General features: G+C 38.6%; 1 protein-coding gene across 10 annotated transcripts in view; it reads left to right on the top strand.

The window, feature by feature from the left end:
* Positions 1 to 14,140, top strand: part of LOC140196528 (protein transport protein Sec24B-like) — a 231,583-nt gene that overhangs the window by 204,612 nt on the left and 12,831 nt on the right. For 9 of the 10 annotated variants that reach the window (XM_072255876.1, XM_072255877.1, XM_072255884.1 and 6 more), the window contains 3 exons: positions 4,212 to 4,322; positions 5,661 to 5,836; positions 6,765 to 6,902. In XM_072255876.1, the coding sequence (XP_072111977.1) occupies positions 4,212 to 4,322; positions 5,661 to 5,836; positions 6,765 to 6,902 (425 nt within the window). The remainder of the gene's footprint in view (positions 1 to 4,211; positions 4,323 to 5,660; positions 5,837 to 6,764; positions 6,903 to 14,140) is intronic. The other variant, XM_072255882.1, reaches the window with a different exon arrangement.

Genomic DNA, 14,140 nt, shown 5'->3' with positions numbered 1-14,140 from the left:
TTTAAAGTATTAGAAAAATATGGGTTAGGAACATCTTTTATAAATTGGATTAAAACTTTAAATTCTAACCCTAAAGCTAAAGTAGTGACAAACTCTCAAATTTCAACACCATTCCAGTTAAAAAGGTCAACTAGACAAGGTTGTCCACTATCACCTGCTTTATTTGTATTGGCGATAGAGCCATTAGCAGAACTAATTAGAATTGATCCAGATATTATGGGTTTTAGAGTTAACCAAGAGGAATATAAAATTAATCTTTTTGCCGATGATGTTTTGATATATTTAACAAACCCACAACATTCGTTACATAAATTATCTTCTAGATTGGATGAATATGGGAGGGTATCAGGTTACAAAATAAACTGGGATAAAAGTGAAATTTTACCTCTTACTAAAGGAGACTATAGTCAATGTCGATTAGTAACCCAATTTAGATGGCCGGTAAATGGTATAAAGTATTTAGGTATAAGACTTGATAATGATGTAAAGAATTTATATAAATTTAATTATTTACCACTATTGAAAAAAATTCAAGATGATCTTGACAAATGGATGATACTACCAATAACATTAGTAGGTAGAGTCAATGTTGTAAAAATGAATATATTTCCTAGATTACAGTATTTGTTTCAAACATTACCAATACAATTGCCACAGAAATTTTTTCAAGAGTTAAATAAATGTGTGAGCAAATTTCTTTGGAAAGGTAAAATGTCAAGAATATCATTGGAAAATCTGACATGTAAATTTGGGTTAGGAGGATTACAACTTCCAAACTTTAAAAACTACTATAAAGCAAATCAACTTAGATTTATTGCATCTTTTTTCGATGATCAAAAACCAGCATGGATTAAAATAGAACTAGACAAGATAGGAGAAAATAAACCTGAAGATTTTATATATAAATGGGAATCTAAATGGATACGGGAAAAGAAAGAATCTCCTATATTAACACATTTGATTGATCTATGGAATAAGATAAATGTTGATAAGGAAACACAGAAATCTCTATTAGCAAGGAGACCTTTGTTCCAAAACAGACTTATTCCTTTTACAATGGATAATCAACTTTTATATAATTGGTACCAAAAAGGGATTAAATTTATAGGAGACTGTTTTGAGTGAGGTATATTGATGTCATTTGAACAATTAAAGGATAAATATAAAATATCTAATAATACTTTCTTTCGTTACTTTCAATTAAGGGCTTACTTAATAGGTAAGCTGGGTCAAACAATGTTTTTGCCAAAGCCTAATGAAATTGAAATTTTAATTCAAAAAGGGAAAATTAAAAAAATTATTTCTTGTATGTATAATTTGATTCAAGAACAGACAATTAAACAAGGAATCCATAAGTCAAAGCAAAAATGGGAAACAGATCTGAATATTAATATTGATGAAACAAATTGGTCAAGATTTTGTCTTGACAGTATGACAAATACAATAAATGTTCGACTTAGATTAGTACAATATAATTTTTTACACCAATTATATATTACACCTCAAAAAATAAATAGATTAAATTCAAATCTATCTGATAAATGTTTTCGGTGTAATCAAGAAATTGGTACTTTTTTACATTCTACCTGGTCTTGTTTTAAAATTCAACCCTTTTGGATAAATTTAAGAGTCTTATTGGAACAAATTACTGGAATTCAACTTCCACATAACCCTGTATTATTTCTATTAGGTGATTTTGAAGGGATAAAACCGAAACTTAAATTGAATAAATATCAGAAAGAATTTATAAAAATTGCATTGGCAGTAGCTAAGAAGACTATAGCAGTTACTTGGAAATCTGATTCGTATTTAAGTATGGATCGTTGGAATAATGAAATGGCTAGTTCTATTCCACTTGAAAAAATTACTTATAATTTAAGAGATAAATATGAAACATTTTTGAGTATTTGGCGCCCTTATTTACAAAAGATAGGATGGCATATTTAAGTGCTCCGATAAAGATTTTGGTTACTTGGGGAAAGTAACGAATAATTATACCAAATTTATTTTGAATCCCATGGAGCATGTGGAAACCTTCCAATAACCAGGCGGTTCTTTTCTTTTTTTTCTCTTTCTTTCCTTTTAGGTAGGACTATATATGGGGGGGGGGGAGGGTTAAGGGGAGGGGGGGTGGGTAGATTTTATCTTTTCATGTATTCTTTTTGAAAATTTAATAAAAATTATATTAAAAAAAAAAGTAAAAGAGAGCGGATACAGTAGAACAAAAAATTAGTGGGAAGTTAGAGGTTAGAGAACTTTCAAAAACCGACAGTAGTCAACTAAAAAAGCCATAAGCAGGGGAAAGGATGAAATATGAAGGTAAGGAAGCCAATAATCTCAAAGGGGATACTACAGGTTTTTTCAGCTGTATATAGAGTAAAAGAGAGGCAAGAGTAGATGACACTGGAGAGGAGGTAATATCAGGCAAGAAAATAGCGGATAAACTTAAGTATTCTGCATCAGTCTTCACTGTGGAAGATATCGGCAGTTGCTTTCACTAGGAAGAAAGTGCTTGGGAAACTGAATGGTCTGAAGGTAGATAAGTCATCTGGACCACATGGATTACATGGCAGGGTGTTGAAAGATATAACTGAAGAGATTGTGGAGGCATTAGTAATGATCTTCCAAGAATGACTAGATTCTGGAATGGTTCAGGAGAACTGCAAACTTGCAAATGTCACTCCACAATTCAAGAAGGGAGGGAGATAGAAGAAAGGAAGTTAGAGGCCAGTTAGCCTAGCCTCAGTGGTTGGGAAGATGTAGGAGTCAATTGTTAAGGATGTGGTGTCAGGGTACATGATAAAATAAGCCAAAGTCAACATGTTTTCTTTGAGGGAAAATGTTGCCTGACAAATCTGTTGGAATTCTTTGAAGAAATAACAAGCAGGATAGACAAAGGGAATTAGTGTACATGGATTTTCAGAAGGCCTTTGACAAGGTGCCACATGTGAGGATGTTTAACCAGAATCTACAGTGTTACAGGAAAAATACTAGCATGGATAAAGCATTGGCTGATTGGCAGGAGGGAAAGAGCAGGAATAAAGGTAGCCTCTTCTGATTGGCTGCTGATTGGTCAGTGTTGGGATGGCTTCTTTTTATGTTGTATGTCAATTATTTGGATGAAGGAATTGATAGCTTTGTGGCCAAGTTTGCAGACAATACGAAGATAGGTAACATTGAGAAAGTAGGGCTGGTGCAGAAGAATTTGGATAGGTAAGGAAAATGGGCAAAGAAGTAAACAAATGGAATACAGGGTCGGGAATTGTATGGTCATGCATGTTAGTAGCACAATGCTTCACAGTACAGGTGACCCTGGTTCAATTTTCATCTCTACCTGTAAGGAGTTTGTACATTCTCCCTGTGACCGCATGGGTTTTCTTCAGGTGCTCTGGTTTCCACCCGCAGACCAAACACATAGCAACAGGTCATTGTAAATTATCCTGTGATTAGGCTAGTGTAAACTGGGTTTGCTGGGCAGTGTGGCTTGAATGGCCAGAAGGGCATATTCCACGCTGTATCTCAATAAAAAAAGTTCTTTGGTTTAGTATCTCTTTTAAAAGACAGAATTGCTTATGTGCTTTAATCCTTCAGTACTCTGTGGAATTGTCAGACTAGATTTCATTGTTTGTCAATAATGTAGAATTCAAATCCTTAACTTTCTGACTTAGCAGACTATATCAACTGTATCACAACAGATATAAGATAAGCCCATTGCTTTACTTCCCTTTCTTGTGCAAATAATGGAACGGGACAAGTATCTAACGAAGATTGTTTAAAATAATTGAAATAGGATATATGAAGCAATGAAATGGAATAACTGTTTATGATTGTGGTTCAGTTTTTTATCGGTCATGAGAGACAATGAATGTAAAGCTGTCAAAATGCTTCAAAATTACAGATCAACAAGTGGAAATCTTGAAGTGATACAAGTTTCAATGTTTGTGGGATCCTGAATATGTGTTGCCTGTTGGTTTATAATGGGAGTTTTAAAGGGAAAAAACCTTACTTTCAATTTTCCTTATTGAAATTTAGTTTCTGAATATTTTGATCCTTTGGAAAGATGCAGTAATATTTTCAGGGATCACTACTCAATACTCATTCAATAAATCCAGTTAATCAATATGAAGATCAGAATTGTGAAGTTCATGTCTCAAACTAAGTGCAGAAGTGCAATTTTAAAATTTGGGTTGACTGATTTTTGGTATTTTCAGGTGAGCGTCGGATTCGAGTGCATACTTTGTGTTTACCTGTTGTGAGTTCTGTGGCTGAAGTTTACTCAGGAGCAGATGTACAGGCTATTACTTGTCTTCTAGCCACTATGGGTAGGTGAATTTTCAAAATCAATGTACAACGGGATGGGAAAAATACAGGTAAATTGAGGTTCTTTGAAAAATGTGAATGCAGTGTTTTGGGTAATTTTGTTAGGAATTGAACTATAGTTTGTAATGTCAGATTTGTTAAGCATGAGGACAGAATCTATTTTGCAACAATTTTGAAATGATAGAAAGACTTTCAAAGCATAAAAACACGTACAAGTTAGAAAATGTTATGTTCTTTCATGTTCATTCACACTGCAGGGTGCATATATGCAGATACTGAGGTAAGATGTACTAACTTGCATCTTTACATAACTTACATACCTGAATCTGGTAGCTCCAAAATATTTGAAAACAGAAAATTCAGCAAACATTCAGTAGGTTATACTGTATCAGAAGGAGAAACTATTAATGTTTCAGGGCTTGGACCCCAAGGGGTGGAGGAGGGGTAAGTGGAAAACTTGAATCTCTTACGATTTAAGTAACAGTTAAGATAAAATTAAGTTTCTTTTCTGTACACTGTGTTGCCTATCGTTAGGCTGTGGGATATGCCCAACATTCCAGATTTACAAAACAAAAAAAAAGTAAAGGTGATTAGTTCTAATACTGACAGAAAGAAAGAGAGAACTTGATATCAAGCTGTGAAGGTAGTAATACACTTGGGATGTTGTATCTCAAACTTGCATTACCACTTTTTTTTTGTAACCATGCAGGAGGCAACAGACAGAAATGGCAGAGTGGTAATGGAATAGTGAATTAAAATAACAGGCACCTCAAGGTTCAGGGTCACTCCTGTGTTTTGCAAAGTGATCACTCAATCTGCATTTGTTTTGTCCATTGTTGAGGGGCCCCTTTGTTAATACCAGATGCAGTAAATGAGATTGAAAGTACAGCAAATGAGTTTCTTTTCACTTAAAAAAAAGAAACTCCAGCAGTTTCAAACATTACCTGTTCAAATTTCACATATATTTATCAAAGTATGTATACATTATACAACCTTGAAATTCATCTTCTAACAGGCAGCCACAAAGCAAAGAAACCCAAAAGATCCCATATACAAAAAAAAGACTGTCCAAAGGGAAGTTACAGACTATTACTTGCAATGATCGTGTGTCAGGAAAAGTGTGATTTACAAAGTATACAGTTGTTTTCCTTGTTTCATTAGCCACCAGCCAGAAGTCATTGAGGTTTACCAGCACCATTTTAAACCGGGGTCTCTTGATTTTATTTTTGATGTCTTCTGTACTTGGTAACATCCCTGTCGTTTATTTTCCACTAAAATTGAAAGTTTAGAGGATATTGACAATTATGTTGCTTAAATTCTAACTTATTTTTGCTCCTCAGCTGTTGATCGATCTGTTTCCTCCAGTCTATCTGATGCCAGAGATGCCTTGATAAATGCTGTGGTAGATACCTTATCTGCATATCGTTCCACAGTTTCTAATCTCCAGCAATCAGTTCTGGTGGCTCCAAACTCCCTCAGGCTGTTTGCCCTTTATATTCTAGCTCTGTTGAAACAGGTACATCAGATAATTGCCTCTTACATAATAATTAATGTTGTATTTATATAGTAAGTTTCTATTCATAATGTGTTTTGAATTGTAATACTGTGTAAAGGAAAGCTACATATGTTTGAAAACTGAAATAGAAACTGATAGAAACTCAAGTCAGATGGTATTGTGGAGAGATTGTGGAAAAGAGCTATGTTTCAGTTCATTGAACTTTAATCAGGAAAGCAAGAATGACAAAAGTGAGCATATATGTTGCGGAGAAGTGGACGAGGACAGGGAAAATATGAGGAACATCTGTGAAAGATTTGACTCTGAGAGAATTCAAATGACATATGCTATTTGTGCACTCTGATAGGTTGATGAGTGACTGTTTATGCTAGCCAAACATTTCTCTTTACTTGAATATCCTCCAGACTGATCAGTGTAATGAACAAGTATTTATCTAACTGGATTACAGTTTATTCTTTAAAATAGGGATTCGCATGGAGAAACAATTATAAATGATGCTTGTTGGTTGTAATTTTTTTTCTGAGAAACTCTCCTTAGGCAGATCCTCTGGATCCAAACTAACTTGCCTTTGCTGTTTTTTGGGGGTTCTGAGATGGGAAATTACAAACTATGCCACAGGTAAGGTCAGCAGGAGTGACGGGGAGACTAATGATCAGAGATAGAGATTGAGAATTGTGAAGGACTCAGGTCTATGGGTTTGGGTAAGGAAGGGGAATCTGAAGAATACTTGAAAGTAATGGGAAGTATTTAACGGCAACAACTCTTAGAACCTCAGTTCCACGTGCTGTGACAAAGCCTCGCAATGTCAATTTAACTATCAACAGTAAATAGTGCACACACTTTTCATCATTTCTTTGAAGTCTAGAGATATAAAAATTATTAATTTTCAGATCAACTAATATATTCCATGTAATCTTTGATTTTGTAGCAAGCATTTAAAACTGGCTCCAGCATTCGTTTGGATGAACGGGTGTTTGCAATGTGTGACATGAAGACTCGGCCATTAGTTCATCTGATGCTGATGATTCATCCACACTTGTACAGAATTGACAATCTGTCTGATGAGGTTAGTGAAATTGTATTAAAAAGTGATCGATATTTTTACAAAAATCTTTTTTAAAAGACCTTTGACACTCTGGCAGCTAGTGAACCAAAGACTGATGTTTTGATTTTAATTGTCCCTCCTGTCACTGCTAAAACAAACTTACTAGAGAGATGGAATACCCATCCAGATATCCATTCTCATTATGGGCAAGGGAAACAGTGGTCTTGAAATGAAAACAGAATTGTGTGAATAGTACAGAACTAGTCCACTGCACAGAATCCCATGTGTTCTTGCACACATTCCCAAAACACTCCTCTTAAGAAAATTGAGTTTTTTAAACACAAAATTATGAAAGAGAGTATTTTGGCAGTCTTGAGGCACATAAAGGTGGATAACTACCCACGGCCTGATAGTGTATCATAGGAAGTTGTGGAAAGTAAGGAAAGAAATTGTTAGGGCCCTGACAGAGTATTTTGTGTCTTTGTTAGCCACGGCAGGCTGGTGAATCTAACATCAGTGGTGGGAAAGTTACTGGGAGGTAGGATCTATTTGCATTTTGAAAGCCAATCACTGATTTGGGATAGTCAGCGTGGCTTTGTGTGTCAGAAATCATGTCTCACAAATTTGATCAAGCCTTTTGAAGAGATAACAAAAAAAAATTGAAGAGGCAGGGCAGAAGACATAATCTACATGTCTAAAGCCTTGATGAAGTTCAAGGTCCCACATGGTAAATTGGTCCAGAAGGCAAGATTGTGTGATATCCAGGGTCAGCTAGCCAGTTGGATACAAAATTAGTTTAATAGAAGGAGTCTGAGGGTGTTCTTCAAGGGTTGTTATTCAGATTGGAGACGTGTGACCAGTGGTGTGTTGCAGGAATCAATGCTTCTTCCTTTGCAGTTTATCATGTATATTAATGATTTGGATTTTAATGTAGTTGGCATGATTAGTAAATGTGCAGATGCCACCAAAATTGTGTGGTGGACAATGAAGAAGGTTTTCTAAATATATAGGATGATCCTGCTCCAATGGAAAAGTGGGCAGTAGAATGATGGAATTAAAACTAAAACAAGGGACGGCTGCGCAAGCGCATGGACGTCAGCGAGTTAGACCAGCGCGAAGAGTTTAAAAGGAGACAGATTTTTCTTCGCAAACACGATTTTTGGATCTCCCCCTCCCCCTTCCACTTTCAAATCTCTTACTATCTCATCTTTCAGTTAGTCCTGACAAAGAGTCTCGGCCCAAAACGTCGACTGTACCTCTTCCTAGAGATGCTGCCTGGCCTGTTGCGTTCACCAGCATTTTTTGTGTGTGTTGCTCAGATTTTTCTTCAGCAGTTTGATCGAGGGACAACTGCACAAGCTCGTGGACGTCAGCCAGTTAGACCAGCAAGAAGTTTAAAAGGATGCAGCTTTATAGAGTGTAGAGGGAGACAGAGTAGGAGGGCATTGGTTCAACAGGGCTTTGGTGATAACAGGTGGAGGCCAGGTAGGTTACCTGTGTAGACTAGAAACAGGAAGTATGTCTGTGAGACCGGTGTTCTTTACTGGGTGTCAGATGTGGGAAGTCCGGGAGACTCCCAGCCTCCCAGAAGGCCACATCTGTGCCAGGTGCATCGAGTTGCAGCTCCTTAAGGACCAGGTTAAGTAACTGGAGCTGCAGCTTGATGACCTTCGTCTGGTCAGGGAAAGTGAGGAGGTGATAGAGGAGCTATAGGCAAGCAGTCACACCAGGGGGCTCGGGAGTCAGATAAGTGGGTAACAGTCAGGAGAGGGTAGGGCAAAAGGCAGATACTAGAGAGTATCCGTGTGGCTGTCCCCCTTAACAATAGGTACTCCTGTTTCAGTACTGTTGGGGGGGATGGCCGACCTGGGGGAAGCAAAAGTGGCTGCGCCCCTGGCAGAGAGTCTGGCCCTGTGAAGGGTAGGGAAAGGAAGAAGGCAGCAGTGATAGGGGACTCTATAGTTAGGGGGTCAGACAGGCAATTCTGTGGAAGCAGGAAAGAAACTTTGATGGCAGTTTGCCTCCCAGGTGCCAGAGTCCGGGATGTTTCTGATCGCGTCCACGCTATCCTGAAGTGGGAAACAGAACAGCCAGAGGTCGTGGTACATATTGGTACCAATGACATAGGTAGGAAAAGGGAGGAGGTCCTGAAAACAGACTACAGGGAGTTAGGAAGGAAGTTGAGAAGCAGGACCTCAAAGGTAGTAATCTCGGGATTGCAGCCTGTGCCACATGACAGTGAGTATAGGAATAGAGTGAGGTGGAGGATAAATGCGTGGCTGAGGGATTGGAGCAGGAGGCAGGGATTCAGATTTCTGGATCACTTGGACTTCTCTTGGGGCAGGCATGACCTGTACAAAAAGGACGGGTTGCACTTGAATCCCAAGGGAATCAATATCCTGGCAGGGAGGTTTGTTAAGGCTATTGAAGAGAGTTTAAACTAGAATTGCTGGGGGTTGGGAACCGAACTGAAGAGATGGAGGAAGGGGCTGTTGGCTCACAAATGGAGAAAGCTTCGAGACAGTGCAAGAGGGAGGATAAGCAGGTGATAGAGAAGGGATGCACTCAGACCGATGGTTTGAGATGTGTCTACTTTAATGCAAGAAGCATCATGAACAAATCGGACGAACTTAGAGCGTGGATCAGTACTTGGAGCTATGATGTTGTGGCCATTACAGAGACTTGGATGGCTCAGGGGCAAGAATAGTTAGTTTGAGTGCCAGGCTATGGGACAGGGAGGGAGGCAAAGGAGGTGGGGGCATGGCACTGCTGATCAGAGATAGTGTTATGGCTGCAGAAAATGACGGAGTAATGGAGGGATTGTCTAGTGAGTGTACGTGGATGGAAGTTAGAAAGAGGAAGGGGTCAATACTCTACTGGGTGTTTTTTATAGACCACCCAATAGTAACAGGGACATCGAGAAGCAGATAGGGAGACAGATTGTGGAAAAGTGTAATAATAACAGGGTGGTGGGAGACTCTAACTTCCCAAATAGTAGATGGAGTGGAGTTTGTTAGGTGTGTTCAGGAAGATTTTTTGACACAATATGTAGATAAGCCTACAAGAGGAGAGGCTGTACTTGATCTGGTACTGGGAAATTAACCTGGTCAGGTGTCAGGTCTCTCAGTGGGAGAGCATTTTGGAGATAGAATTGTAATCACTGTGTCCTTTACCGTGGCATTGGAGAGGGATAGGTACAGACAAGTTAGGAAAACGTTTAATTGGAGTAAGGGGAAATATGACGCTATCAGGCAGGAACTTGGAAGCATAAATCGGGAATAGATGTTCTCAGGGAAATGTACAGCAGAAATGTGTTAAATAGTCAGGGGATATTTGCGCAGTTTTCTGCATAGGTACGTTCCAACAAGATGTAAAGGATGGTAGAGTACAGGAACCGTGGTGTACAAAGGCTGTTGAAAATCTAGTCAAGAAGAAAAGAAAGACTTACAAAAGGTTCAAAAAACTTGGAAATGATAGAGATCTAGAAGATTATAAGGCTAGCAGGAAGGAGCTTAATGAAATTAGGAGAGCGAGAAGGGGCCATAAGAAGTCCTTGGCGAGCAGGATTAAGGAAAACCCCAAGGCATTCTACAATTATGAGAAGAGCAAGAGGATAAGACATCAGAGAATAAGACCAATCAAGTGTGACAGTGGAAAAGTGTGTACGGAACCGGAGGAGATAGCAGAGATACTTAATGAATACTTTGCTTCAGTATTCACTACGGTAAAGGATCTTGACGATTATAGGGATGACTTACAGTAGATTGAAATGCCTAAGCATAAAGACATTAAGAAAGAGAATGTGCTGGAGCTTTTGGAAAGCATCAAGTTGGGTAAGTCAACAGGACTCAATGAGACCATACTCCAGGCTACTGTGGGAAGCGAGAGAGAAGATTGCTGAGCCTCTGGCAATGAACTTTGCATCATCAATGGGAACAGGAGAGCTTCCAGAGGATTGGAGGGTTGCAGATGTTGTTCCCTTACTCAAGAAAGGGAGTAGAGATAGCCCAGGAAATTATAGACCAGTGAGTCTTACTTCGGTGGTTAGTAAGTTGATGGAGAAGATCCTGAGAGGCAGGACTTGTGAACATTTGGAGAGGCATAATATGATTAGGAATAGTCAGCACGACTTTGTCAAAGGCAGGTCATGCCTTACGAGCCTGATTGAATTTTTTGAGGATGTGACTAAACACATTGATGAAGGTAGAGCAGTAGATGTAGTGTATATGGATTTCAGCAAGGCATTTGATAATGTACCCCCTGCATTGAGAAAATAAGGAGGCCTGGGATCCAAGGGGACATTGCTTTGTGGATCCAGAACTGGCTTGCCCACAGAAAGCAAAGAATGGTTGTAGATGGGTCATATTCTGCATGGAGGTCGGTCACCAGTGGTGTGCCTCAGGGATCTGTTTTGGGACCCCTACTCTTCGTTATTTTTATAAGTGACCTGGATGAAGAAGTGGAGGGATGGGTTAGTAAATTTGTTGATGACACAAAGGTTGGGGATGTTGTGGATAGTGTGGAGGGCTGTCAGAGATTACAGCAGGACATCAATAGGATGCAAAACTGGGCTGAGAAGTGGCAGATGGAGTTCAACCCAGATAAGTGTGAGATGGTTCATTTTGGTAGGTCAAGTATGATGGCAGAATATAGTATTAGTGGTAAGACTCTTGGCAGTGTGGAGGATCAGATGGATCTTGGGGTCCAAGTCTATAGGATACTCAAAGCTGCTGCGCAGGTTGACTTTCTGGTTAAGAAGGCATATGATGCATTGGCCTTTATCAACCAGGGGATTGAATTTAAGAGCCGAGAGGTAATGTTGCAGCTATATAGGACCCTGGTCAGGCCCACTTGGAGTACTGTGCTCAGTTCTAGTCACCTCACTACAGGAAGGATATGGAAACCATAGAGAGGGTGCAGAGATTTACAAGGATGTTGCCTGGATTGGGGAGCGTGCCTTATGAGAATAGGTTGAGTGAACTCGGCCTTCTTGGAGCGGCGAAGGATGAGAGAGGTGTGTAAGATGATGAGAGACATTGATCGTGTGGATAGACAGAGGGTTTTTCCCAGGGCTGAAATGGCTAACACTAGAGGGCACGGTTTTAAGGTGCTTGGAAGCAGGTACAGAAGAGATGTCAGGGGTAAGTTTTTTACGCAGAGTGGTGAGTGTGTGGAATGGGCTGCCAGCAACAGTGGTGGTGGAGAATACGATAGGGTCTTTTAAGAGACTGGATAGGTACATGGAACTTAGAAAAATAGAGGTCTATGGTTAACCCTAGGTAATTTCTAAAGTAAGTACATGTTCCGCACAGGATCGTGGGCCAAAGGTCCTGTATTGTGCTGTAGGTTTTCTATGTTTTTATGGACTGAAGTATTTTTGGGAAGTTAAGTCAGGGCAGGACTTGTACAGTAAATGACAAATCCTTGGGGTGTGTTGTAGAATGAAAGACAAAGGGGTACAAGTACATCGTTCTCTGACATCTGTGAACAAGGCAAAGTTCAGAGTAAATTTATTACCAAAATACAAACATGTCACTATATACTACCTTGAGGTACATTTTCTTGTAGGCAATCACATAGACCAGAGAAATACAATAGAATAAATGAAAAACTGCACACAAAGACTGACAAACAACCAATTTGCAAAAGAAGTCAATCTGTGTAAATATAATAATAATAATAATAATAATAATAAATAAGTAATACTGAAATCATGAGTTGTGGAGTCCCTGAAAATGAGTCCATTGGTTAGACTTGAGGTGAGTGAAGTTTTCCATGCTGGATTAGGAGCCTAATGACAGTAACTGTTCCTGGACCTAGTGATGCAGGACCTAAGGCTCGTGTACCTCCTTTTTGATGGCAGCAGCGAGAAGAAAAGATAGCCTGGAGTTAATGTCAGTTTTAAATGGCTGCATGCTGATCGTTTATGCTCAAGAAGATGCAACTAATTTCACAGATAGTTGTACCCAATTTCACAGATAGTTGTACATTTTTCCTCATTAGCGATATTGATACTTTCATTGTTGTAATGTAGGTTTGGCATTGGTCGACTGATAAAAAATTCTGCACTTGCAATAAATAAGGCTGCAAATAAAGGAAAGAAAGACACTTGACTCAATTGGCCTTGCTCACAGGAAGTTGGATAGAGTCATGCTTGAAAAGATATCAGGGTTAGATAATATGAAAATCAGGAATGTCTTTCTGTTTGGGTACATAATAAGGTCTTCACACTTTATCCAAATGATGCTGCTGTTGAAAGCGGGAAAAAGCCTGCACGTACGTAATGTTCAAAGGATTTAAGTGAGGATGACACTAATGTACTAAGTAGGATAAGTCACTTCCTTTCTAATTCTACGTCTTATTGATTTATTTGAGCAGGTCTCTCCCCAGCAACCCCACAACCCTGATTAACCCTAACCAAATCACGGGACAATTTACAATTACCAGTTAACCTACCCGGTACATTTTTGGACTGTGGGAGGAAACCAGAGCACCAGGGGAAACCCATACATTTCACATGGAGGACATACAGAGACTCCTTAGAGAGGACACGGGAATTCAACACTAAGCGCTGGAGCAACCCGAGCTGTATTAGCGTCATGCTAACTGATAAGCTGCTGTGATGCCCAATGTATATTTGGGTGTGTGCCATAATATTTAAGAAACACCAATTCTTTTGAGTATGATCATGTAGAGGATTGAAGAGCAGTGATAATCCTGTTCTACCAAAAAGAATTTACAGTGACCCAAAACTGAAGGACCCCTGGCTCTTGCAGTTTTTCTTTAGCATCCTGTCATGTAGTGAGCAGTAGAGGAACTTTAACACTTTAAAACTTTTTAAAACATCATTGTGGTGTAGAATGGATTAAGAGAATGTCTTTTAGAAGCATTTTAACTAATATTCTTAAATAGCAGCAAACTAAAATTAACATTTTCTATGACTCCCATTTTTAAAAAGAAATCTTTGTCCTTTGCTTTCCATTACGAATTTTGTAACGTTGCTTATTTTGTTTCACTAATGGTTTTGATTGAAACCAGTTCATAATTTTGAGCTGTTGCAAAATTCATATATTTAATGTTCTTTCTTGCCAGTTTTAGTTCGGTTATGAATAATTTAGATGTGTAAAATTCATTTTTGTCTTTGATTTTTACATAAACAAAATATTTTCATACATTAATAAGTTGTGACTACATTTATCTTTAAATCTTTGATATGTAGATATTATTATTTGTCCTGCCTTTGAAAGAGGAATTGACAT

Source organism: Mobula birostris, chromosome 4, assembly GCF_030028105.1.
Source record: "Mobula birostris isolate sMobBir1 chromosome 4, sMobBir1.hap1, whole genome shotgun sequence".
In the NCBI taxonomy this organism is placed as follows: domain Eukaryota; kingdom Metazoa; phylum Chordata; class Chondrichthyes; order Myliobatiformes; family Myliobatidae; genus Mobula; species Mobula birostris.
This window is presented reverse-complemented; position numbering and strand designations above follow the sequence as displayed.